Raw genomic sequence first — 23260 nt, 5'->3', positions numbered from 1 at the left:
TGTCGGTCGGTGGTCACTTCGCAAAAGATCTGCGATCCCTAGGCTCAAAGGTGCGGATCAAACCGTCACCAATTCCTAGTGGATCGCAGTGAAGTCCGTAAGGGAGCCTCCACGCCGAATTGACGGGACTTTCCATCACTGGAGAGTTGGTGCGAAGTGGTAATGACCTTCGGGTCAGCAAGATCCCGCGGGACCGCATCCGGCGGTATACAAATCCACCGCAGTTGCTGGCGTTAAGCGCCTAGCAAGGCTGCGGACCGGATCCCCAAGCCGACCATCCACCTTGGGTTATGAAGGAATGCCCACCCTTCAAGATAAAACACAGGGCCCGGCGCACCCTCGGTCCAACCTCGGGTGCTGCAGACCCCCTGGACCACCACCGTCGGCCAGCGCGCTGCCGTGGACCCTGGCCACGGGGTCGAAGTGCGGGGGCGGGGTTGCGACCCGTCCCCCTCCCTCACGCTACATAGCCCCCAGGATGGCGATTTCTCCCCCCTCCCACTCCTGCCCCCTCAACCCGTGTCCCCCTTCTCCCGATCCCCTTCACCTCAAGAAGTCCGGCGGCGATGGCGCGGGGCTTCGGGGACAGGCTCAGATCAGGGCCCACGTCCCTAGTTCCACAACCACAAGTCGGCGGCCGTGGCACGATGGTCGCTCCCCTTGCGAACTGGTGATGGTGCAGGGGAGAGGCAGCGACCACGGTGGCGGAGCAGGACTCTTTAGTCGTAGCGCTGCTCCCCTCAATCCGAGGAAGGGCCAATAAAAGGCGGCCTAAACACGCCCATCACCGCCACCGATCGGCTGGAGACCCGCCTCCAGCAGATTCATCCTTCATGCGGGCGAAACAAATACAAATACAATAACCGGACTGCTTTCCTGGAAATCGGCGCTTGGAATGTACGAACCCTGATGGACAACGCAAGAGAAAATAGACCGGAGCGCAGGACTGCCCTCCTCGCCCTTGAGATTCAGAAGCTCGGCCTGGACATTGTTGCCCTCTCCGAGACCCGTCTCCCTGGTGCCGGGCAGATCGAGGAGCCTCGGCACGGGTACACCTTCTTCTGGAGCGGACGAGCTGTGGAGGAGAGAAGAATTCACAGTGTAGGGTTCTGCATTAAGTCACATCTGGTTAGGGATCACAACATCATCCCCGTAAGAACTTCTGAGAGACTCATGTCCATCACTCTACCACTATGTCAATCCCAATCCCTTGTGATCATCAGTGCCTATGCACCTACCCTGGATGCCTCGGAGGAGGCGAAGGAGTCCTTCTATGCCGCGCTGCGTGGCCTGATCCTCCGCGTCAACCCCCGGGATAAGCTCTTGGTTCTGGGGGATTTCAATGCGCGGGTGGGCCGGGACCATCAGCTTTGGGGAGGGATTCTGGGGAAGGAAGGCGTTGGCAACTGCAACGAAAATGGAGAACTACTCCTTGGTCTCTGCGCAGAGACGGAAATGGTAATAACCAACACACTGTTTCGGATGGCCAACAAGCACAAGACCACTTGGCAGCATCCAAGATCCGGCCACTGGCACCGAATCGATTACGTCCTTACCCGCATCTGCGACCGAGCGGACGTCATGGTCACGAGGCCAATCCGCTCCATGGATGATGGATGGTCCGATCACAGGCTGGTAGCCTCAAGACTTAGGCTAAAGATCGCGCCTGCGAAAAGAAGGAAGAAGATCCCCAAGAGGATACGTTTCAATGTTGGGCTGCTGAGGAATCCCGAAGTCCTCGAACAGTACCAGACGTCCCTCACGGACAAACTGGACACTCAACCTCGGACCCTTCCTGCCACTGTCCACTCAGACTGGGAGCACTTGAAAACTGCGCTCACCAAATTCGCGGAAGAGGTCCTCGGTATCCAGAAGAGGAGAAATCCCGATTGGTTTGCCGAAAACCTGGAAGAAATTGAGCCACTGATTTCAAGAAAGAGAGAGGCTCGCATTGCATGGCAGAACTGTGTTTCCTCCAAGAGACTTGAAGAAGTCTACCGGGCGGCCAAGAGTGAAGCACAGAGAGAGATCCGGAGGATTCAAAATCAATGGTGGGTCAACTTCTCCCACCAAATGCAGAGTTTCGATAACCGTCACGATACCAGATCCTTCTTTGAAGGATGGAAGGAGGAAGGCGGAAGATCATCGGTCCGGCTCACAGTCCTCCAATGGCTGTGAAGGCAAAGGATGGCACAATCCTGCAGGAAAAGGAGGATACTCACCAGCGATGGAAGGAGCATTTCATGGAGCTCCTGAACCGTCCGACATGCGCAGCAGACGGCTTCCTCGATCCTGTCCTCCAGCTCCCTGTGCAACACTGACGGAGCTGCCGACGCTCCGGGAGATCTCCAGAGCCCTGAGGAGGATGAAGAAGAACAAAGCTGGTGGAGTTGACGACATCCCCGTAGAACTTTTACAAGCTGGGGGTGCACCTCTCCTCACCCGCCTCCACACCTTCATCCTTCAATGCTGGGTCGAGGAGACGGTGCCTGGAGAACTGAAGGACTCCGTCATCGTCACGATATTCAAGAAGGGCGACAAACTCGACTGTGGAAACTATCGTGGAATTTCCCTGCTGTCAACTGCTGGAAAACTCATCTGTCGTATACTGGCCGACCGACTCACCTGTCTCGCTGAGCGGGTTCTTCCGGAGTCCCAGGCGGGCTTCCGTCCAGGCAGGGGAACCGCGGACATGGTGTTCTGCGCCAGGCAGCTCCTGGAGAAGTGCCGGGAGCAGCGCACGGAGTTCCACGCCATCTTTTATGATCTGGCCAAAGCGTTTGATTCTGTGCCCCGAACAGCGCTCTGGAAAGTGCTGGAATGTCAAGGCTGCCCCCCCAAATTAATATCCCTCATCCGGATGTTTCACGACGGCATGAAGGGTTGCGTCCTGACTCAGGGCGAAATGACTCCCCCATTCCCGGTTCGGACCGGTGTCAAACAGGGCTGCACGGTAGCGCCGACGTTGTTCTGCCTCTACATCGCCGCGCTCATCCACCACGTCACCCCTGTCCAGGAGCACGGAATCACTCTACGCTACTAAACTGAAGGATCACTCTTCAACCTCAGCCGTTTGAGGAGCAAGCGGGGGACCATGGTCACGACCGTCAGCGAACTCCAGTACGCTGATGACAATGCTGCGGTCTCCAACTCCTCCGGGGGCCTCCAGCTCATCGCGGACGGCTTCGCCGCGGCGTACAGGACCTTTGGCCTCTCCGTCAACACCAAAAAGACAAAGACCCTCCATCTGAACCATCATCCACCCCAAATCACCATAGACAACGAACCCATCAAGCAGGTCTCGGCGTTCCCTTACCTGGGTAGCATTATCCAGCAGGACGCCGGCCTCACGGAGGACCTCACTCACCGTATCCAGGCGCCCACACAGCTTTTGGACGCCTTGGTCGTCGGGTCTTCAGGAATCACGCCATTTCCACCAACACGAAGATCATGGTGTATAAGTCTGTTGTCCTCCCGACCCTTCTCTATGGCGCCGAATGTTGGACCCTCTATCGGAGCAGCATCAAGAGGCTCGAGAGGTTCCACCAAGGACGACTCCGATCTCTCCTCAACGTTTCCTGGGAGGAGAGATTGACTAATAATGAGATCCTCACCCGGGCTGGCCTCACAAGTATCGAGGCCATGATCACGTTGGCCCAACTGCGGTGGGCCGGCCACGTGCAGCGGATGAGCGACAATCGTCTCCCGAAGCAGCTCCTCTACGCGGAGTTGCTGGAGGGCACCCGTCCCCGCGGAGCCCCGAAAAGACGATTCAAAGACCAGCTAAAGGGTCATCTTCAGCGGTGCCGGATTCCCCCGGCACAGTGGGCTGACCTGGCCGCGGATCGGGTGGCCTGGCGTGGGGCTGTGCGGGGCGGGGTCCGGGTCTTCGAGACTCGACGCGTCGCTGCGGAGGAGGACCGGCGAGCGCGGAGGAAGGAGAGGGCCCTGCAACCGCCCGGCCCCCCAAACCACTTCTGTCAATCCTGCGGGCGGGGTTTTCGGGGAAGACTGGGCCTCCACAGTCATCGGAGACACAAGCACCAGGAGCCGTCGCCCTGTCCTGGGGGCCGCATTCCTCGATAATGAGGGCCTTCACCGACCAATATATTTTAGCAATCATCATGGATGTTGCCATGTTTGATTTGCTTTCACGGGCCACATAAAATAATGTGGCAGGTCAGATCTGGGCCCTTGACTTTGACACCTATGCTGTATAGCCCCTTCCTCAACTGGCGGACCGCGATCCACGACCGGACCGCCGACCTCCTCTGTCCGGTCCGCCGACCTCCTCTGTCCGGGCCTCCTCTGTCCGGACCCTCGGCAAATTATATAAAATAATAAATTATAAAGTGATTTTTACGTTATACATTTTCTATTTTTGGACTATAATCTGCGCATTACCGCGATCGCTTGTTAAAATTATCCGTTGTATTATTTGCGTGCACGAACAGATGTATTGCAGAGGACGCAGCAGCACGACTCTGTGTGTGTATAATGTTTGATGAACTGGAGACGGGGGCATGTCAGCGATAACGATGCGCTGATTGGCTCCTCTGAACTTAAGGTGTGCCCATACATCAGCGTCACGCATTCAAAATGGATAATTGTGTCAGGAAACAGACGCATGCGCGACGCCACATTGTGCTCACAGCTTCAGCACAGGAGAGCCACGCACAGACAATTAGACAAGACAAATCGCGGGACGTTTCGATTGTGTGCAGTTTTGCTCCCGTCTACCCGGGGATCTTTGCAGCTGTTTAACAGCAGAACACCGCAACATGTTAAATGAACATCCCAATGGCGTCCTCAAATAATATTTGCATGCCTCAGACATTGCATTCACCTTTAGTGGAAGAACAGCACTGCACATTCCTGTGCTCTCTTGTGTCAGTATTTAAAATGGTTCTTAACTCCTCTTCTGATATATTTTTTAATGATTTCAGAGGGGATGTGAAAAGGGGAATTGTACAAATGAAAATAATATTTTTGTTTTCATTTTTAGTATTTATTTTGATAAAATTAGTATTTTGTTTTGCTTTTGTTAAATTAAGGGAAAAAGACAACTACTGTTTAACAAAGTTAAAGTAAAAAATGTCTTATTTCCCTAAAAGGGCTATTTCTATTAAGCAGGCGCAACTTAACAAAATAAAAGAGTTCCTCTGCCTCAACACAATACCTCTCATTATTTACTGTGTACTGGCAAAGTGAATAATTGTTATTTTCATGCACCCCATTATTGGTTGGTTGTGAGGAGTGTTGATTTTTATAAGCTTGGCTAGACCATACTAAATGGGCATATAGCCCTGCTCCCCATGACCACCGTGCATGGGACCTTGGTCTTAAAAAAAAAAAAGTGGACCGACAGCATTTCTAGTTGAGGACCACTGTTATAGAAAGAGAGAGAGAGAGAGAGAGAGAGAGAGAGAGAGAGAGAGAGAGAGAGAGAGAGAGAGAGAGAGAGAGAGAGAGAGAGAGAGAGAGAGAGAGAGAGAGAGAGAGAGAGAGAGAGAGAGAGAGAGAGAGAGAGAGAGAGAGAGAGAGAGAGAGAGAGAGAGAGAGAGAGAGAGAGAGAGAGAGAGATTAATCAAAAGTATGAATTGTTTTTATAAAATCACTTCTGTACTTTCTTCTTCAGGTATTATGAGCCGGGCGCGTAAGGGTTAAAGCTTTAAGACTGAATATTCATTCTCTGAATATTGACCAATCAAAATTCTTGTCCCGCCTGCTTCATTTGCATGCAGCCCACTTGTGAACATGTCGGTGTTCGAGTCGCAACTGAGACATGAATGATTGCATGTTACATTCGACATGCTCACTTGTAAGTGCCAAATGTCCACTGGGTACACTAGTTAAGGTGTTCTGGCCTTAGCAGTGAACTTGTCAGTTTAAAAATTGATCACTAGCTCACTAGTAAGGCATATTATGTCCACTAGTTACACTAGTTGGATCTTCTAAACCTTACTAGCTGACTAGTGAGGTTCAAAATGTTCACTAGTGAACTTGTAAATGCGGCAATTTCCACTAGTTGCACTAGTTGGTCTCTTTTCGAACTCACTTGTGAACTAGTGAAACACATGTTTTCTTTCTAGTAAACTAGTTGAATCCAGAGCGAGCCACTAGTTCACGAGAGACGCTCGTGTTTATTCAACTAGTTAACTAGTGGGAGGCATTTTGTCTCACTAGTCAGACCAAGAAATGAACTTGTGCAAGGTTTGACTGAACATGTTTGACATTTTTCCTACATGTTGGGCTTTTCTTTTCACTTGTTGGTGTTACTCAGCACTTGTGAGCGACTGTGCACAACGAGTGCAACAAATATCAAACATGTAGGGATTTTTGTTGCACTAGCTCATGTTTTTGGCATACTAGCTGGCATGTACATCGTACTAGCTAAATAAAATTGCTTACTAGTTGACATGTGTACACAACTAGTGAACTTGTAAAGTTTTGTAACTGCCAAACATGTAAACTAGCCAAATGTGATTATTTCACTAGTAAACTTGATGTGTGCACATGTCACCTAGTGCCCCGTTTTGTCAAACATGTTCAGTCAAAGTCTATACATGTTCAGCATTGAGCCTGACAAGTGAGACAAAATACGTTCCACTAGTTAACTAGTGATACGAAAATCTGCGTCACTAGCTCACTAGTGTGTCACACTGAACCCAACTAGTTTACTAGTGAGGAAACATGTGTATCACTAGTTAACAAGTACAGTGAAAATGAGCCCAACTAGTGTAACTAGTGGATATCTTTACATTGACTTGTGAACATGTTCACATTTTGAAACCGTCTAGTAAACGTGTAAGGTCAAATTGATTGCACCTAGTTTCTTAGTTTGGATTCCTGGATTCACTCGTCGACATGTAACCAATAATGGGCATCCTCTAGTGAACTAGCTGCACATCCTCAGGACAACTTGTAAACTAGTGTAAAACATGCAAATGAAGTGGGTGTGATTATGACAAAATCTGAATCCCGATTGGTGTATTTTAGCTGCAGATCCATAGGAATCCTGCAGCCACATTTCTGCCCCACCTCCTCATGATATTTTGTGCAACTAGATTACTAGTGAGCAGGTTGGCATCCACTAGTTCTACTAGTGAACATTTTAGACCTCACTAGTTGAACTAGTGCGACATTAAATGTCACACTAGTGCGACTAGTAAATATTTGGGGCATCACCAGTGAACAAGTAACATTTTTGACATTCACTAGTTAGATATCAAGGCGTCAAGGGGCTTTAACTATTGAACTAGCTACTGTTGTATCCACCACTAGTAAACTAGTGAGTATTTTAGCTCTCACTTGTTTACTAGTGCAGGAAATCACGTGTCACAAGTTCACATGTTAGAATAATCCATGATTGACAAGTTGACATGTTGCTGAAAATGAATGACTAGTTGGAATTTATATGCAACTAGTTCGTCAAAGTGTGTCACTAGTGTGGCCAAGTGTCGAACTAGTGCTGAAAGATATCGAACTAGTGACACACTTATGTTTGATATCAGGGATTTGGAATAAATGCTCAAATGGCTTGCCATAAGAATCAAACACTGCACCTCTGCACCGTCAGGCGGAGACTCTCACCAGTCAAACACCAGGCTGCTCATTTGCAAATAATGTTCAACCTATATTTAGTTGGATACACTTCAAATATATTTATATATTTAATATTCAAACGAATAAACTTTATTATAGCAAATAATCATTAACTTTGAATTTCATGACTGCAACACATTCCAGAAAAGATAGGACGTTAAATGCAATTTTTAAATTAATGCTTTTTATGAAAAGAAATCCAACACATGTTGGCCCGCTCTCCGCCATTGAGACTGAACGGGGGCTTTTTTTTTTTAATCTCTCAATCTGTCCAAGAGGCCTGCTGCCTGGCCGCCGAGCCGGCCCGCTCCCCGCCATTTAGACTGAACGGGGGCTATTTTTTATCTCTCAATCTGTCCAAGAGGCCTCCTGCCCGGCCGCACTCGGCCGCTTAGCCGGCCCACTCTCCGCCATTGAGACTGAACGGGGGATTTTTTTATATCTCAATCTGTCCAAGAGGCCTCCTGCCCGGCCGCACTCGGCCGCTTAGCCGGCCCACTCTCCGCCATTGAGACTGAACGGGGGATTTTTTTATATCTCAATCTGTCCAAGAGGCCTCCTGCCCGGCCGCAATCGGCCGCCGAGCCGGCCTGCTCTGCGCCGCCGAGCCGTCCCGCTCTCCGCCATTGAGACTGAACGTTTTTTTTTTTATATCTCAATCTTTCCAAGAGGCCCCCTGCTCGGCCGCACTCGACCGCCGAGCCGGCCCGCTCTCCGCCGCCAGGCTGGCCCGCTCTCTGCCATTGAGACTGAACGGGGCCTTTTTTTTTTTATCTCTCAATCTGTCCAAGAGGCCTGCTGCCCGGCCGCACTCCGCCGCCTAGCCGGCCCGCTCTCCGCCGCCGAGCCGGCCCGCTCTCCAACATTGAGACTGAACGGGGGCTTTTTTTTAAATCTCTCAATCTGTCCAAGAGGCCTGCTGCCTGGCCGCATAGCCGGCCTGCTCTCCGCCATTGACACTGAACGGGGGCTTTTTTTTTTTATCTCTCAATCTGTCCAAGAGGCCTGCTGCGCGGCCGCACTCGGCCGCCGGGCCGGCCCACTCTCCGCCGCCGAGCCGGCCCGCTCTCCGCCGCCAAGCTGGCCCGCTCTCCGCCATTGAGACTGAACGGGGGCTTTTTTTATCTCTCAATCTGTCCAAGAGGCCTCCTGCCCGGCCGCAATCGGCCGCCGAGCCGGCCCGCTCTCCGCCGCCGAGCCGGCCCGCTCCTCGCCATTGAGACTGAACGGGGGCTTTTTAAAAATCTCTCAATCTGTCCAAGAGGCCTGCTGCGCGGCCGCACTCGGCCGCCGGGCCGGCCCACTCTCCGCCGCCGAGCCGGCCCGCTCTCCGCCGCCAAGCCGGCCCGCTCTCGGCCGCCGAGCCGGCCCGCTCCCCGCCATTGAGACCGAACGGGGGCTTTTTTAAAAATCTCTCAGTCTGTCCAAGAGGCCTGCTCCCCGGCCGCACTCGGCCGCCGGGCCGACCCACTCTCCGCCGCCGAGCCGACCCGCTCTCCGCCATCGAGACTGAACGGGGGCTTTTTTAAAAATCTCTTAATCTGTCCAAGAGGCCTGCTGCCCGGCCGCACTCGGCCGCCGAGCCGGCCCGCTCTCCGCCGCCGGGCCGGCCCGCTCTACGCCGCCGAGCCGGCACGCTCCCTGCCATTGAGACTGAACAGGGGCTATTTTTTTTAATCTCTCAATCTGTCCAAGAGGCCTGCTGCCCGGCCGCCGAGCCGGCCCGCTCTCCGCCGCCGGGCCGGCCCGCTCTCCACCGCCGAGCCGGCCCGCTCCCCGCCATTGAGACTGAACGGGGGCTTTTTTAAAAATCTCTTAATCTGTCCAAGAGGCCTGCTGCCTGGCCGCACTCGGGGCCAGGGGGGATTTTTCAATTTTCCTAATGCGACCAAGACGCTCTCCGCCGGCCACGCTTGGCCACTTCGCCGGGCCTCTCCTCCGATGCTCAAGATGACTTCCGCTGGCCGCGTTCCAACACCATTCATCCGACCAAGACTACTCTCCGCCGCCGAGCCGGCCCGCTCTCCGCCATTGAGACTGAACGGGGGCTTTTTTAAAAATCTCTTAATCTGTCCAAGAGGCCTGCTGCCTGGCCGCACTTGGCCGCCGGGCCGGCCCACTCTCCGCCGCCGAGCCGGCCCGCTCTCCGCAGCCCATTTAAATGAATGGCCTTTTCCCTAATACACTGCCCTCTGGCGGACACAAGCGGCATTGCTGAGAATGAATGGGGGGATTTTTCAATTTTCCCAATGCGACCAAGACACCTCTCAGCCGGACACGCTTGGCCACTTCGCCGGGCCTCTCCCCCGATGCTCAAGATCTTGACCAAGACGCCTCTCCGCCGCCGAGCCGGCCCGCTCTCCACCATTGAGACTGAACGGGGGCTTTTTTAAAAATCTCTCAATCTGTCCAAGAGGCCTGCTGCCCGGCCGCACTCGGCCGCCGAGACGGCCCACTCTCCGCCGCCGGGCCGGCCCGCTCTCCGCCGCCGAGCTGGCCCGCTCTCCGCCATTGAAACTGAACGGGGGCTTTTTTAAATCTCTCAATCTGTCCAAGAGGCCTCCTGGCCGGCCGCAATCGGCCGCTGAGCCGGCCCGCTCTCGGCCGCCGAGCTGGCCCGCTCCCCGCCATTGAGACTGAACAGGGGCTTTTTTTTTTAAATCTCTCAATCTGTCCAAGAGGCCTGCTCCCCGGCCGCACTCGGCCGCCGGGCCGACCCACTCTCCGCCGCCGAGCCGACCCGCTCTCCGCCATTGAGACTGAAAGGGGGCTTTTTAAAAAATCTCTTAATCTGTCCAAGAGGCCTGCTGCCCGGCCGCCGAGCCGGCCCGCTCTCCGCCGCCGGGCCGGCCCGCTCTACGCCGCCGAGCCGGCACGCTCCCTGCCATTGAGACTGAACGGGGGCTATTTTTTTTTATCTCTCAATCTGTCCAAGAGGCCTGCTGCCCGGCCGCCGAGCCGGCCCGCTCTCCGCCGCCGGGCCGGCCCGCTCTAAGCCACAGAGCCGGTACGCTCCCTGCCATTGAGACTGAACGGGGGCTATTTTTTTTTTTATCTCTCAATCTGTCCAAGAGGCCTGCTGCCCGGCCGCCGAGCCGGCCCGCTCTCCGCCGCCGGGCCGGCCCGCTCCCTCCCCGCCATTGAGACTCAACGGGGACTTTTTTAATCTCTCAATCTGTCCAAGAGGCCTGCTGCCCGGCCGCACTCGGGCGCCGAGCCGGCCCGCTCTCCACCATTGAGACTCAACGGAGGCTTTTTTTATCTCTCAATCTGTCCAAGAGGCCTCCTGCCCGGCCGCACTCAGCCGCCGAGCCGGCCCGCTCTCCGCCGCCGGGCCGGCCCGCTCTCCGCCGCCGAGCCGGCCCGCTCCCCGCCATTGAGACTGAACGGGGGCTTTTTTTTTAAATTTCTCAATCTGTCCAAGAGGCCTCCTGCCCAGCTGCACTCGGCCGCCTAGCCGGCCTGCTCTCCGCCGCCGGGCTGGCCCGCTCTCCGCCGCCGAGCCGGCCCGCTCTCCGCCATTGAGACTGAACGGGGGTTTTTTTATCTCTCAATCTTTCCAAGAGGCCTCCTGCTCGGCCGCACTCGACCGCCGAGCCGGCCCGCTCTACGCCGCCGAGCCGGCCCGCTCTCCGCCATTGAGACTGAACGGGGGCTATTTTTTTTTTTATCTCTCAATCTGTCCAAGAGGCCTCCTGCCCGGCTGCACACGGCCGCCGAGCCGGCCCGCTCTCCGCCGCCGGGCCGGCCCGCTCTACGCCGCCGAGCCGGCCCGCTCCCCGCCATTGAGAATCAACGGGGGCTTTTTTTAATCTCTCAATCTGTCCAAGAGGCCTCCTGCCCAGCCGCACTCGGCCGCCTAGCCGGCCTGCTCTCCGCCGCCGGGCTGGCCCGCTCTCCGCCGCCGAGCCGGCCCGCTCTCCGCCATTGAGACTGAACGGGGTTTTTTTTATATCTCAATCTTTCCAAGAGGCCTCCTGCTGGGCCGCACTCGACCGCCGAGCCGGCCCGCTCTCCGCCGCCAGGCTTGCCCGCTCTCCGCCATTGAGACTGAACGGAGGCTGTTTTTATCTCTCAATCTGTCCAAGAGGCCTGCTGCCCGGCCGCCAAGCCGGCCCGCTCTCCGCAGCCGGGCCGGCCCGCTCTCCATCGCCGAGCCGGCCCGCTCCCCGCCATTGAGACTGAACGGGGGCTTTTTTTATCTCTCAATCTTTCCAAGAGGCCTCCTGCTCGGCCGCACTCGACCGCCGAGCCGGCCCGCTCTCCGCCGCCAGGCTGGCCCGCTCTCCGCCATTGAGACTGAACGGGGGCTGTTTTTATCTCTCAATCTGTCCAAGGCCTCCTGCCCGGCTGCACTCGGCCGCCGAGCCGGCCCGCTCTCCGCAGCCGGGCCGGCCCGCTCTACGCCGCCGAGCCGGCCCGCTCTCCGCCATTGAGACTGAACGGGGGCTATTTTTTTTTTTATCTCTCAATCTGTCCAAGAGGCCTCCTGCCCGGCTGCACTCGGCCGCCAAGCCGGCCCACTCTCCGCCGCCGGGCCGGCCCGCTCTACGCCGCCGAGCCGGCCCGCTCCCCGCCATTGAGACTCAACGGGGGCTTTTTTTATCTCTCAATCTGTCCAAGAGGCCTGCTGCCCGTCCGCCGAGCCGGCCCACTCACCGCCGCCGAGCCGGCCCGCTCTCCGCCGCCAAGCTGGCCCGCCGTCCGCCGCCGAGCCGGCCCGCTCTCCCCCATTGAGACTGAACGGAGGCTTTTTTTTCTCTCAATCTGTCCAAGAGGCCTCCTGCCCGGCTGCACTCGGCCGCCGAGCCGCCCCGCTTCCGCCGCCGAGCCGGGCCGCTCTCCGCCGCCAAGCTGGCCCGCTCTCCCCCGTTGAGACTGAACGGAGGCTTTTTTTATCTCTCAATCTGTCCAAGAGGCCTCCTGCCCGGCCGCCGAGCCGGCCCGCTCTCCCCCATTGAGACTGAACGGGGGCTTTTTTTATCTCTCAATCTTTCCAAGAGGCCTCCTGCTCGGCCGCACTCGACCGCCGAGCCGGCCGGCTCTCCGCCACCAGGCTGGCCCGCTCTCCGCCATTGAGACTGAACGGAGGCTTTTTTTATCTCTCAATCTGTCCAAGAGGCCTGCTGCCCGGCCGCCGAGCCGGCCCGCTCTCCACCGCCGAGCCGGCCCGCTCCCCGCCATTGAGACTGAACGGGGGCTTTTTTTATCTCTCAATCTGTCCAAGAGGCCTGCTGCCCGGCTGCACTCGGCCGCCGAGCCGCCCCGCTTCCGCCGCCGAGCCGGGCCGCTCTCCGCCGCCAAGCTGGCCCGCTCTCCCCCGTTGAGACTGAACGGAGGCTTTTTTTATCTCTCAATCTGTCCAAGAGGCCTCCTGCCCGGCCGCCGAGCCGGCCCGCTCTCCCCCATTGAGACTGAACGGGGGCTTTTTTTATCTCTCAATCTTTCCAAGAGGCCTCCTGCTCGGCCGCACTCGACCGCCGAGCCGGCCGGCTCTCCGCCACCAGGCTGGCCCGCTCTCCGCCATTGAGACTGAACGGAGGCTTTTTTTATCTCTCAATCTGTCCAAGAGGCCTGCTGCCCGGCCGCCGAGCCGGCCCGCTATCCGCAGCCGGGCCGGCCCGCTCTCCACCGCCGAGCCGGCCCGCTCCCCGCCATTGAGACTGAACGGGGGCTTTTTTTATCTCTCAATCTTTCCAAGAGGCCTCCTGCCCGGCTGCACTCGGCCGCCGAGCCGTCCCGCTCTCCGCCGCCGAGCCGGCCCGCTCTCCGCCGCCAAGTGGCCCGCCGTCCGCCGCCGAGCCGGCCCGCTCTCCCCCGTTGAGACTGAACGGAGGCTTTTTTTATCTCTCAATCTGTCCAAGAGGCCTCCTGCCCGGCCGCAATCGGCCGCCGAGCCGGCCCGCTCTCCGCCGCCGAGCCGGCCCGCTCTCCGCCATTGAGACTGAACGGAGGCTTTTTTTATCTCTCAATCTGTCCAAGAGGCCTCCTGGCCGGCCGCAATCGGCCGCCGAGCCGACCCGCTCTCCGCCATTGAGACTGAACGGGGGCTTTTTTTTTAAATCTCTTAACCTGTCCAAGAGGCCTGCTGCCCGGCCGCACTCGGCCGCCGAGCCGGCCCGCTCTCCGCCGCCCATTAAAATGAATGGCCTTCTGCCTACTACACTGCCCTCTGGCGGACACAAGCGGTATTGCCAAGAATGAATGGGGGGATTTTTCAATTTTGCCAATGCGACTAAGACGCGTCTCCGCCGGCCACGCTTGGCCACTTCGTCGGGCCTCTCCTCCGGTGCTCAAGATAACTTCCGCGGGCCGCGTTCCAACTCTATTCGTCCGACCAAGAAGCCTCCCCGCTGGCCACGTCGCCAGGGGCTCTCCTCTGGTGCTCTCCTCCGGTGCTCAAGATGACTTCCGCTGGCCGCGTTCCAACACCATTCATCCGACCAAGACGCCTCTCCGCCGCCGAGCCGGCCCGCTCTCCGCCATTGAGACTGAACGGGGGCTTTTTTTTATCTCTCACTCTGTCCAAGAGGCCTCCTGCCTGGCCGCACTCGGCCGCCTAACCGGCCTGCTCTCCGCCGCCCGGCCGGCCCGCTCTCCGCCGCCGAGCCGGCCCGCTCTCCGCCATTGAGACTGAACGGCGGCTTTTCTTTAATCTCTCAATCTGTCCAAAAGGCCTCCTGCCGGGCCGCACTCGGCCGCCGAGCCGGCCCGCTCTCCGCCGCCGAGCCGGCCCGCTCTCCGCCATTGAGACTGAACGGGGGCTTTTTAAAATCTCTAACTCCTTCCAAGAGGCCTCCTCCCCGGCCACCGAGCCGGCCCGCTCTCCCCCGCCCATTAAAATGAATGGCCTTTTGCCTACTACACCGCCCTCTGGCGGACACTAGCGGTTCTGCCGAGAATGAATTGGGGGATTTTTTAATTTTCCCAATGCGACCAAGACGCCTCCACGCTTGGCCACGTCGCCGGGCCTCTCCTCCGGTGCTCAAGATAACTTCCGCACGCCGCGTTCCAACACTATTCATCCGACCAAGACGCCTCTCCGCCGCCGAGCCGGCCCGCTCCCCGCCATTGAGACTGAACGGGGGCTTTTTTAAATCTCTCACTCCTTCCAAGAGGCCTCCTCCCCGGCCGCACTCGGCCGCCGAGCTGGCCTGCTCTCCGCCGCCGAGCCGGCCCGCTCTCCACCATTGAGACTGAACGGGGGCTTTTTTATCTCTCAATTTGTCCAAAAGGCAGGAGGCCTTTTGGACAGAGTCCAGAATGTCGTAGTGGGTCTTTTCCTGGGAGAATGCAAGTCGTTTGTGAAAAGGACAGACCAAGTCCTTAGTTTTTACTTCCTATACATTGTAACGGCCAGTCATACAAACACTTTTGGACTGTGATGCACATGAGCTGTAACAGCTTTGAGAAGGGAAGTTTATGCTTTAGCACCCCTTTTGTCACTCAGGAAGGGGCAGCAAGTGCATAAATAAACCTCAGCCTGCCCGGAGTTATGGCACAACTTCAAATAAACATTTTTCGAGCAAGTGAAAAGAGGTATGGAGTGACTGCCAGATTATTTATTTTTATTTTTTTTTTACAAACATTGACGCAATACTTTTTTTTTTGTTCAATGGCAATACAGTGGTTAGTTGTTTTGCTTCTATGCAGAGAGGCAATACATGTGAGCAACTGAAATACTGTATATTGAACTGAATTTGGTGAAGTTGCTTTCTGTTAAACATATGATTATTTATGTTGAATTCCTATGACATTTAGTGGTGCACGTGCTAGTTATGTTTTATTGGCGTTAGGAGTGTGTGCGTGCGTGTGCGATCCTTGGGAAAATGTCTCCCTCTTAAATGGTCCCTAGACCCTCAAATTTTGACAACCTCTGGGCCAAGGTTCAACAAGGACTCAAACTAAGTGTCAACCTGAGTGGTCAGCTGGCATAGGTTTCAGCTATCTCACTGATCTGCCACAGAAAATGCGGTATAAAATGGCGGGGTGGATGTTTTTTTAAATTCTTGCTAACTTCATCCTACAGTTTTACCCGAGGTGAAGGTGACCCACGTGACCTCATCCTCAGGTGTCACCGAGGCCAAATGCACCGCACGATCGCGGCCCGCAGCAGAGATCACATGGAACATTGGCGGGAACAACGAGAGTCTCAACACCTCGCTTGTTTCCCTCTACTCGAAGGGAGACGGCATACCGACTGTGACGAGCACACTGCTCCTCTCGTCTGGGCAGCTCACCGAGCGGTTGATCCAGTGCGTTGTACATCACAAGGGACTGGAAAACCCACACTCTGTGTCCCTCAACACACCCGGTGAGCTTTCTACAGACCTCGTTTTAAATTCACTTACTAGTTGCATGACTGGTTCAAGCTATTCAAATCAGTTCAATTTAGGTGTTTATTTAAAACCAATGTCCATGAATTATTTACAGTAAAAATTAAGAAAATAATAACATCCACATGTAAAGTATAACGTACCTCCGCATGAACTATACAACGTATGACATTGTCTTATAAATGAGAATGATAAATAATATGAACATAAATACACCATTCACTGTTCCAAGATGATTACAGTCGCCCTAAAACCGAAAAGAACAAATAAGGTTTGATGTAAAATCTCATCATACCTTTGAGATATGAACGTCGTGATTTTCAGCGCCATGCTAGCAGTGTTGTAGTGAATGACTTAAAATTTAGCGCAGTGATAAAATTAGTTTATCAGTTACTATGCAGCAATGAGGGATGGGATTAAATCAGTCAATTTGACCAATCTGACTGGTGACGCAGCGGCTCATTGGATTACACAGAGGCAACATGAACGACCTCAACCAGTTTACCTGTGCTCAACTGCATTGCTATATATGCCGGGAGCCCAAGGGTAACCTTGGCTCGTAGTAGAGCATAAAATTATATTCAACTAAATCAAAACAACGTTAATTGGCTTGAATGGGAGTTGCAAATGGCTGACGATAGGTGAGGTTTTAGGCAAAGTGCCTCCCTTAGCAATGCAACCTTGCTTGTCGACATTCTCCATGTCAAGAAAATACACAAAAAGTCTTCACTTTAACGCTCAGTCACATCGTAACAAACAACACACTGGCAAGGAGCGAGCAAAACAAGCAGCCGTCTACCTGCTTACTACCCGCTCACTTGCTTACTGGTAGCCTGAATACATGAAACCATAACCTTCTGAAAAATGGTTGCAACATTGTCTAACATGTTGCTTATGCCTCTTCATCCTGACATGTTTTAGCTGCAAAAATATGTCTGTTTAAAGTGTCCGGGGACTGGCATACTGCATGTCCCACCGGGGTGTGGCATGGCTTTCCCCGCAGACAAGAGGCGCTAGACGCCAGTAGCTTGCAAGCTAAAAGGTTTCTGGGGTTCCTCTCAGCAGAAAAATAGATGGCGGGGTCGTCCGCCCTTTGGTGACTTGTTTCAGAATTTAAGTTATGATCTGCAGTATCTTCATAAACACAGAAGACCGATAAGTATATAACAGTGGTCCTCAACTAGAAATGCTGTCGGTTCACTTTTTTTTTTTTTTTTAATAAGACCAAGGTCCGGTCCCATGCACGGTGGTCATGGGACATTTAGTATGGTCTAGCCAAGCTTATACAAATCAACACTCCTCACAACCAACCAATAATGGGGTGCATGAAAATAACAATTATTCACTTTGCCAGTACACAGTAAATAATGAGAGGTATTGTGTTGAGGCAGAGGAACTCTTTTATTTTGTTAAGTTGTGCCTGCTTAATAATAGAAATAGCCCTTTTAGGGAAATAAGACATTTTTACTTTAACTTTGTTAAACAGTAGTTGTCTTTTTTCCCTTAATTTAACAAAAGCAAAACAAAATACTCATTTTACCAAAATAAATACTAAAAATGAAAACAAAAATATTATTTTCATTTGTACAATTCCCCTTTTCACATCCCCTCTGAAATCATTAAAAAATATATCAGAAGAGGAGTTAAGAACCATTTTAAATACTGACACAAGGGAGCACAGGAATGTGCAGTGCTGTTCTTCCACTAAAGGTGAATGCAATGTCTCAGGCATGCAAATATTATTTGAGGACGCCATTGGGATGTTCATTTAACATGTTGCGGTGTTCTGCTGTTAAACAGCTGCAAAGATCCCCGGGTAGACGGGAGCAAAACTGCACACAATCGAAACGTCCCGCGATTTGTCTTGTCTAATTGTCTGTGTGTGGCTCTCCTGTGCTGAAGCTGTGAGCACACTCTGGCGTCGCGCGTGCGTCTGTTTCCTGACACAATCATCCATTTTGAATGCGTGACGCTGATGTATGGGCACACCTTAAGTTCAGAGGAGCCAATCAACGCATCGTTATCGCCGACATGCCCCCGTCTCCAGTTCGTCAAACATTATACACACACAGAGTCGCGCTGCTGCGTCCTCTGCAATACATCTGTTCGTGCGCGCAAATAATACAACGGATAATTTTAACAAGCGATCGCGGTAATGCGCCGATTATAGTCCAAAAATAGAAAATGTATAACGTAAATATCACTTTATAATTTATTATTTTATACAATTTGCCGAGGGTTCGGACAGAGGAGGCCCGGACAGAGGAGGTCGGCGGTCCGGACAGAGGAGGTCGGCGGTCCGGTCGTGGATCGCGGTCCGCCAGTTGAGGAAGGGGGGTATAAAATATACTGTAATTCAACCCCATTTCATAACAGCTCAAATAATCATCCTGTATCGTCATTTATGTGGGTCTTAATAAAAGGTTGTTTCACATGAAAAAAAAAGGCCACGATTGTTTTTTGTGAACATATAAAATAAAATAAAAAAACAAACAAGCATGTCAGGTCATCGTTGTTTCAAGTCAAGTCCCAAGTTTTTAACACCCAAGTCCAAGTCGAGTCTTGTTTTTTTACGGCACTTGTTTCCACATCAAATGACCAATCAACACAACGGTGACTAAAGTTGACTGAGGTCCAAGTCAAAATGACGGGAGTCCCCATCGTGGCCTTTGCTTTGAATAGTAGTTCTGGTTGTTTTCATGGGGTAGCTAAATTCGGGAAATGGTTCATTCATCGTCCTACCGCATCTGACAACACACCATGCCTGCATGTTTTTATGTGCTGCAGTGAGTCCCTTCACGGTCATCATCAGCTTGCTGTGCAGTCTGGCAACATATATATATATATAAAAAAAAAAAAAAAAATCCTCATCTCACCCTTCGGGTGGTGTCCGTCCCTCATTCAGCTCGGGTCCTCTACCAGAGGCCAGGAAGCTTGAGGGTTCTGCGCAGTATCCTTGCTGTTCCCAGCACTGCACATTTCTGGACTGAGATGTCCGATGTTGTTCCCGGGATCTGTTGCAACCACTCATCTAGTTTGGGGGTCACTGCCCCGAGTGCTCCGACCACCACAGGCACGACTGTCACCTTTACCTTCCAGGCTCTCTCCAGCTCCTCTCTGAGCCCTTGGTATTTCTCGAGTTTCTCATGTTCCTTCTTCCTGATGTTTCCATCACTTGGGACTGCTACATCCACTACAACGGCTTTCCCCTGCCCTTTATCTATGATCACGATATCTGGTTGGTTCGCCATTACCATCTTGTCAGTCTGGATCTGGAAGTCCCACAGGATCTTCGCTCTGTCATTCTCCACCACCTTCGGAGGTGTTTCCCATTTTGACCTTGGGGTTTCCAGTCCATACTCCGCACAGATGTTTCGGTAGACTATGCCAGCCACCTGGTTATGGCGTTCCATGTCGGCTTTCCCTGCCAGCATCTTACACCCTGCAGTTATGTGTTGGATCGTCTCAGGTGCCTCTTTGCACAACCTACACCTTGGGTCTTGTCTGGTGTGGTATATCTGGGCCTCGATGGCTCTGGTGCTCAAGGCCTGCTCCTGAGCAGCCAGGATGAGTGCCTCTGTGCTGTCCTTCAGGCCAGCCCTCTCTAGCCACTGATAGGACTTCTTGAGATCAGCCACTTCAGTTATGGTCTGGTGGTACATCCCGTGTAGGGGCTTGTCCTCCCATGATGGTCCCTCTTCCAGCGCCTCATCTTCTGTTCCCCATTGTCTGAGACATTCTCTGAGTACGTCATCCGTTGGAGCCTTCTCCTTGATGTATTCATGGAGCTTGGATGTTTCATCCTGGACAGTGGCTCTCACACTCACTAGTCCCCGGCCTCCATCCTTTCGGCTTGCATACAGTCTCAGGGTGCTGGATTTGGGATGGAACCCTCCATGCATGGTTAGGAGCTTTCGGGTCTTAACATCCGTGGTCTGAATCTCTTCCTTTGGCCACCTTATTATTCCTGCAGGGTATCTGATCACTGGCAGGGCATAGCTGTTTATTGCCCGGGTCTTATTCTTGCCATTGAGCTGGCTTCTTAGGACTTGCCTCACTCGCTGGAGGTATTTGGCCGTAGCCGCTTTCCTTGTTGAAAGTTCGAGGTTGCCATTGGCTTGTGGTATACCAAGGTACTTGTAGCTGTCCTCAATGTCTGCTATTGTTCCTTCAGGGAGTGAGACCCCTTCAGTGCGGAATACCTTTCCTCTCTTAGTCACCATCCGACTGCATTTCTCAAGCCCGAATGACATCCCGATGTCGCTGCTGTAGATCCTGGTTGTGTGGATCAGGGAATCTATGTCCCTTTCGCTCTTAGCATACAGCTTTATGTCATCCATGTAGAGGAGGTGACTGATTGTAGCTCCATTTCTGAGGCGGTATCCATAGCCTGTCTTGGTGATTACTTGGCTTAGGGGGTTCAGTCCTATGCAGAACAGCAGTGGGGATAGTGCATCACCTTGATATATGCCACATTTGATGGACACTTGGGTAAGTGGCTTGCCATTGGCTTCAAGTGTGGTTTTCCACATCCTCATCGAGTTCGCAACGAAGGCTCTGAGGGTCCTGTTCACCTTATACAACTCCAAGCATTCAGTGATCCATGTATGTGGCATCGAGTCATAGGCTTTCTTGTAATCAATCCAGGCTGTGCACAGGTTGGTACGTCGGGACCTGCAGTCTTGTGTGACTGTTCTGTCAACCAGGAGCTGATGTTTGGCTCCTCTGGTATCTCTACCAATGCCCTTCTGTGCTTCGCTCTTGTATTGATCCATGTGTCCACTTATCTTAGCCGCAATGATGCCTGACATGAGCTTCCATGTTGTGGAGAGACAGGTTATTGGCCGATAGTTGGATGGGGCTGCACCCTTTGAGGGATCCTTCATGATCAGGATGGTTCGCCCTTCGGTTAGCCATTCTGGGTGAGTCCCATCCCTCAGCAGCTGGTTCATTTGTACTGCTAGGCGCTCATGGAGTGCTGTGAGTTTCTTTAGCCAGTAGGTGTGGACCATGTCCGGGCCTGGTGCTGTCCAGTTCTTCATATCTGAGACTCTTTCCTGTATGTCTGCCACTGTTATGGTAACCGGGTTCTGTTCAGGGAGGTTGCTGTGCTCCTCTCTCAGGGTCACCAGCCAATGTGCACTGCTGTTATGTGCAACCTCCTTCTCCCATATGCCTTACCAGTACCTTTCAGTTTCCAGTCTTGGTGGGTCAGCTCTGTTGTTAGGACCCTGCCACTGAGCGTACACTTTCGCAGGTTGTGTTGCGAACAGCCTGTTTATTCGTCTGGCCTCATTCTCTTTCGTGTACCGCTTTAGGCGACTGGACAAGGCTTGGAGCCTTTGTTTGGCAGTTTCGAGTGCTTCAGGTATGGTCATCTGGATGTACCTCTCGGGTATCGGCCTTTTCATCACACCTCTCTGGGCCTCCGTTAATTGACTCACATCTTTCCGGGCCGCCTTGATCTTAGCCTCCAACCGTCTTTTCCATGGTGGGTAACGTATCTCATGGCTTCCATGGTTGCTCTCATAGCCCAGAGTCTCCAGGATCACTGATGCTGAAGCGTATATCAGCTCATTGGTTTCTGTGATCGTTACGGTAGGGATCGCCCTCAGTGCTGCATTCACACTTTCTATGAGACTTTCAGATGGTACTTCACATAGCCGTTGTAATCGGTTTCTAGGTTGCCCAGCTTTCATTCTCGCCATGATCTTAGCTTTCAGGTCAGTTGCTGCCTCGCTCAGCATTTCATTCATTGGGGCTGGCCACCCAATCTCATCATCTGCATTCATTGGGGCTTGCCTCCCAATCTCTTGTAAGACCTCCTCCTCTGATCTGGCAGCCTGGGGCCCTTCACCATGGAACCTGCGTTGTACCTCATCAATCTCAAGTTGTGACAGCAGTTTGTGGATGTTGGAACACTGAGCTACTAGTTGTTTCGCGGTCAACCGTGACTGTGGGTTTCGAAGTAACCATTTAGCCCACATTCTCTGCATGTAACCCCTCTGACTAGGGTTGCTTGAGTAGTAGCATTCCAACAGAGTCATGTTATCGCATCTCGCCCATCTCCGCTTTGTTCCAGTAGCCCATTTTTCATCAAGGTGCTCTGGTTCCAGCACCTGACGCAGACCTTGTTTGGCCGGGCGACGTCTGAGCCGGCATGTCATTCGTTTTATTGTCTCTCATCATTGTATGAGGTAGGCATTAGCGTGAAGGATCTTGCCCAAGGACCCACACTGGATGGTGTTATGTGCTCATTTTTGCCCCAAGCGGGATTCGAACCACCGTCTCCCGTATGCCAAACCGATGCCTTACCAACTGAGCTATCCAGCCGCATATATATATATATATATATATATATATATATATATATATATATATATATATGTATATATATATGTATATGTGTGTGTGTGTGTGTGTGTGTGTGTGTGTGTGTGTGTGTGTGTGTGTGTGTGTGTGTGTGTGTGTGTGTGTGTGTGTATATATCCAGATCCAGACTGACAAGATGGTAATGGCGAACCAACCAGATATTGTGATCATAGATAAAGGGCAGAGGAAAGCCGTTGTAGTGGATGTAGCGGTCCCAAGTGATGGAAACATCAGGAAGAAGGAACATGAGAAACTCGAGAAATACCAAGGGCTTAGAGAGGAGCTGGAGAGAGCCTGGAAGGTAAGGGTGACAGTCGTGCATGTGGTGGTCGGAGCACTCGGGGCAGTGACCCCCAAACTAGATGAGTGGTTGCAACAGATCCCGGGAACAACATCGGACATCTCAGTCCAGAAATGTGCAGTGCTGGGAACAGCAAGGATACTGCGCAGAACCCTCAAGCTTCCTGGCCTCTGGTAGAGGACCCGAGCTGAATGAGCGATGGACACCACCCGAGGGGTGAGATGAGGACTTTTTATATATATCTATATATATCTATATATATATATAGATATATATAGTATATTTTTAAAAGCACTCTTGTTTTTGGAAATGTTGCTCACAAAAATGTTCCCTTCAAGTTTTGCTTTAGTTATTTTGTTCATCTTTGTTAACTATAATAACCTTGGTCGGCACGCACCCGCCACCATTTAAAGTCTGATCAAACATAAAGTTCAGATGTTCTAGTCGTCTCTTCCCGACTTGATTTATTGTATTTTTGCTTTCTAGCAGAAGCCTGAAGGTTGTGTGCGAACACAGAGCGCTATATTAGAAGTGGTCAGTGTTTCCTTCATCTTGGTCTCAATTCCAGCTCATGACGACCAGGCCCCAAGTTGATGCTGCCACCACAATGCTTCACCATAGGTGTGGTATTCTTTTGGTGATGAGC

General features: G+C 52.9%; 1 protein-coding gene and 1 long non-coding RNA gene across 2 annotated transcripts; both read left to right on the top strand.

Annotated features, from left to right (window-relative positions):
* Positions 1-755: 755 nt before the first annotated feature.
* LOC127596274 (uncharacterized) lies at positions 756-4461 on the top strand. Its single transcript, XM_052058561.1, has 3 exons — positions 756-1542; positions 2275-2353; positions 3377-4461. Exons 1-3 carry the CDS (start codon positions 910-912, stop codon positions 4084-4086), a joined length of 1422 nt encoding a protein of 473 aa, XP_051914521.1. The 5' UTR covers positions 756-909; the 3' UTR covers positions 4087-4461.
* Positions 4462-14948: 10487 nt separating this feature from the next.
* On the top strand, positions 14949-18771 carry LOC127595484 (uncharacterized). Its single transcript, XR_007961272.1, has 3 exons — positions 14949-15144; positions 15635-15919; positions 18729-18771. It is a non-coding gene; the product is annotated as an uncharacterized LOC127595484 (long non-coding RNA).
* The last annotated feature ends 4489 nt before the right edge of the window (positions 18772-23260 follow it).

The sequence above is a fragment of the Hippocampus zosterae genome, chromosome 2, assembly GCF_025434085.1.
Source record: "Hippocampus zosterae strain Florida chromosome 2, ASM2543408v3, whole genome shotgun sequence".
NCBI lineage: Eukaryota > Metazoa > Chordata > Actinopteri > Syngnathiformes > Syngnathidae > Hippocampus > Hippocampus zosterae.
Note: the sequence above shows the minus strand (reverse complement) of the source record. Positions and strands in the feature narration are given on the sequence as shown.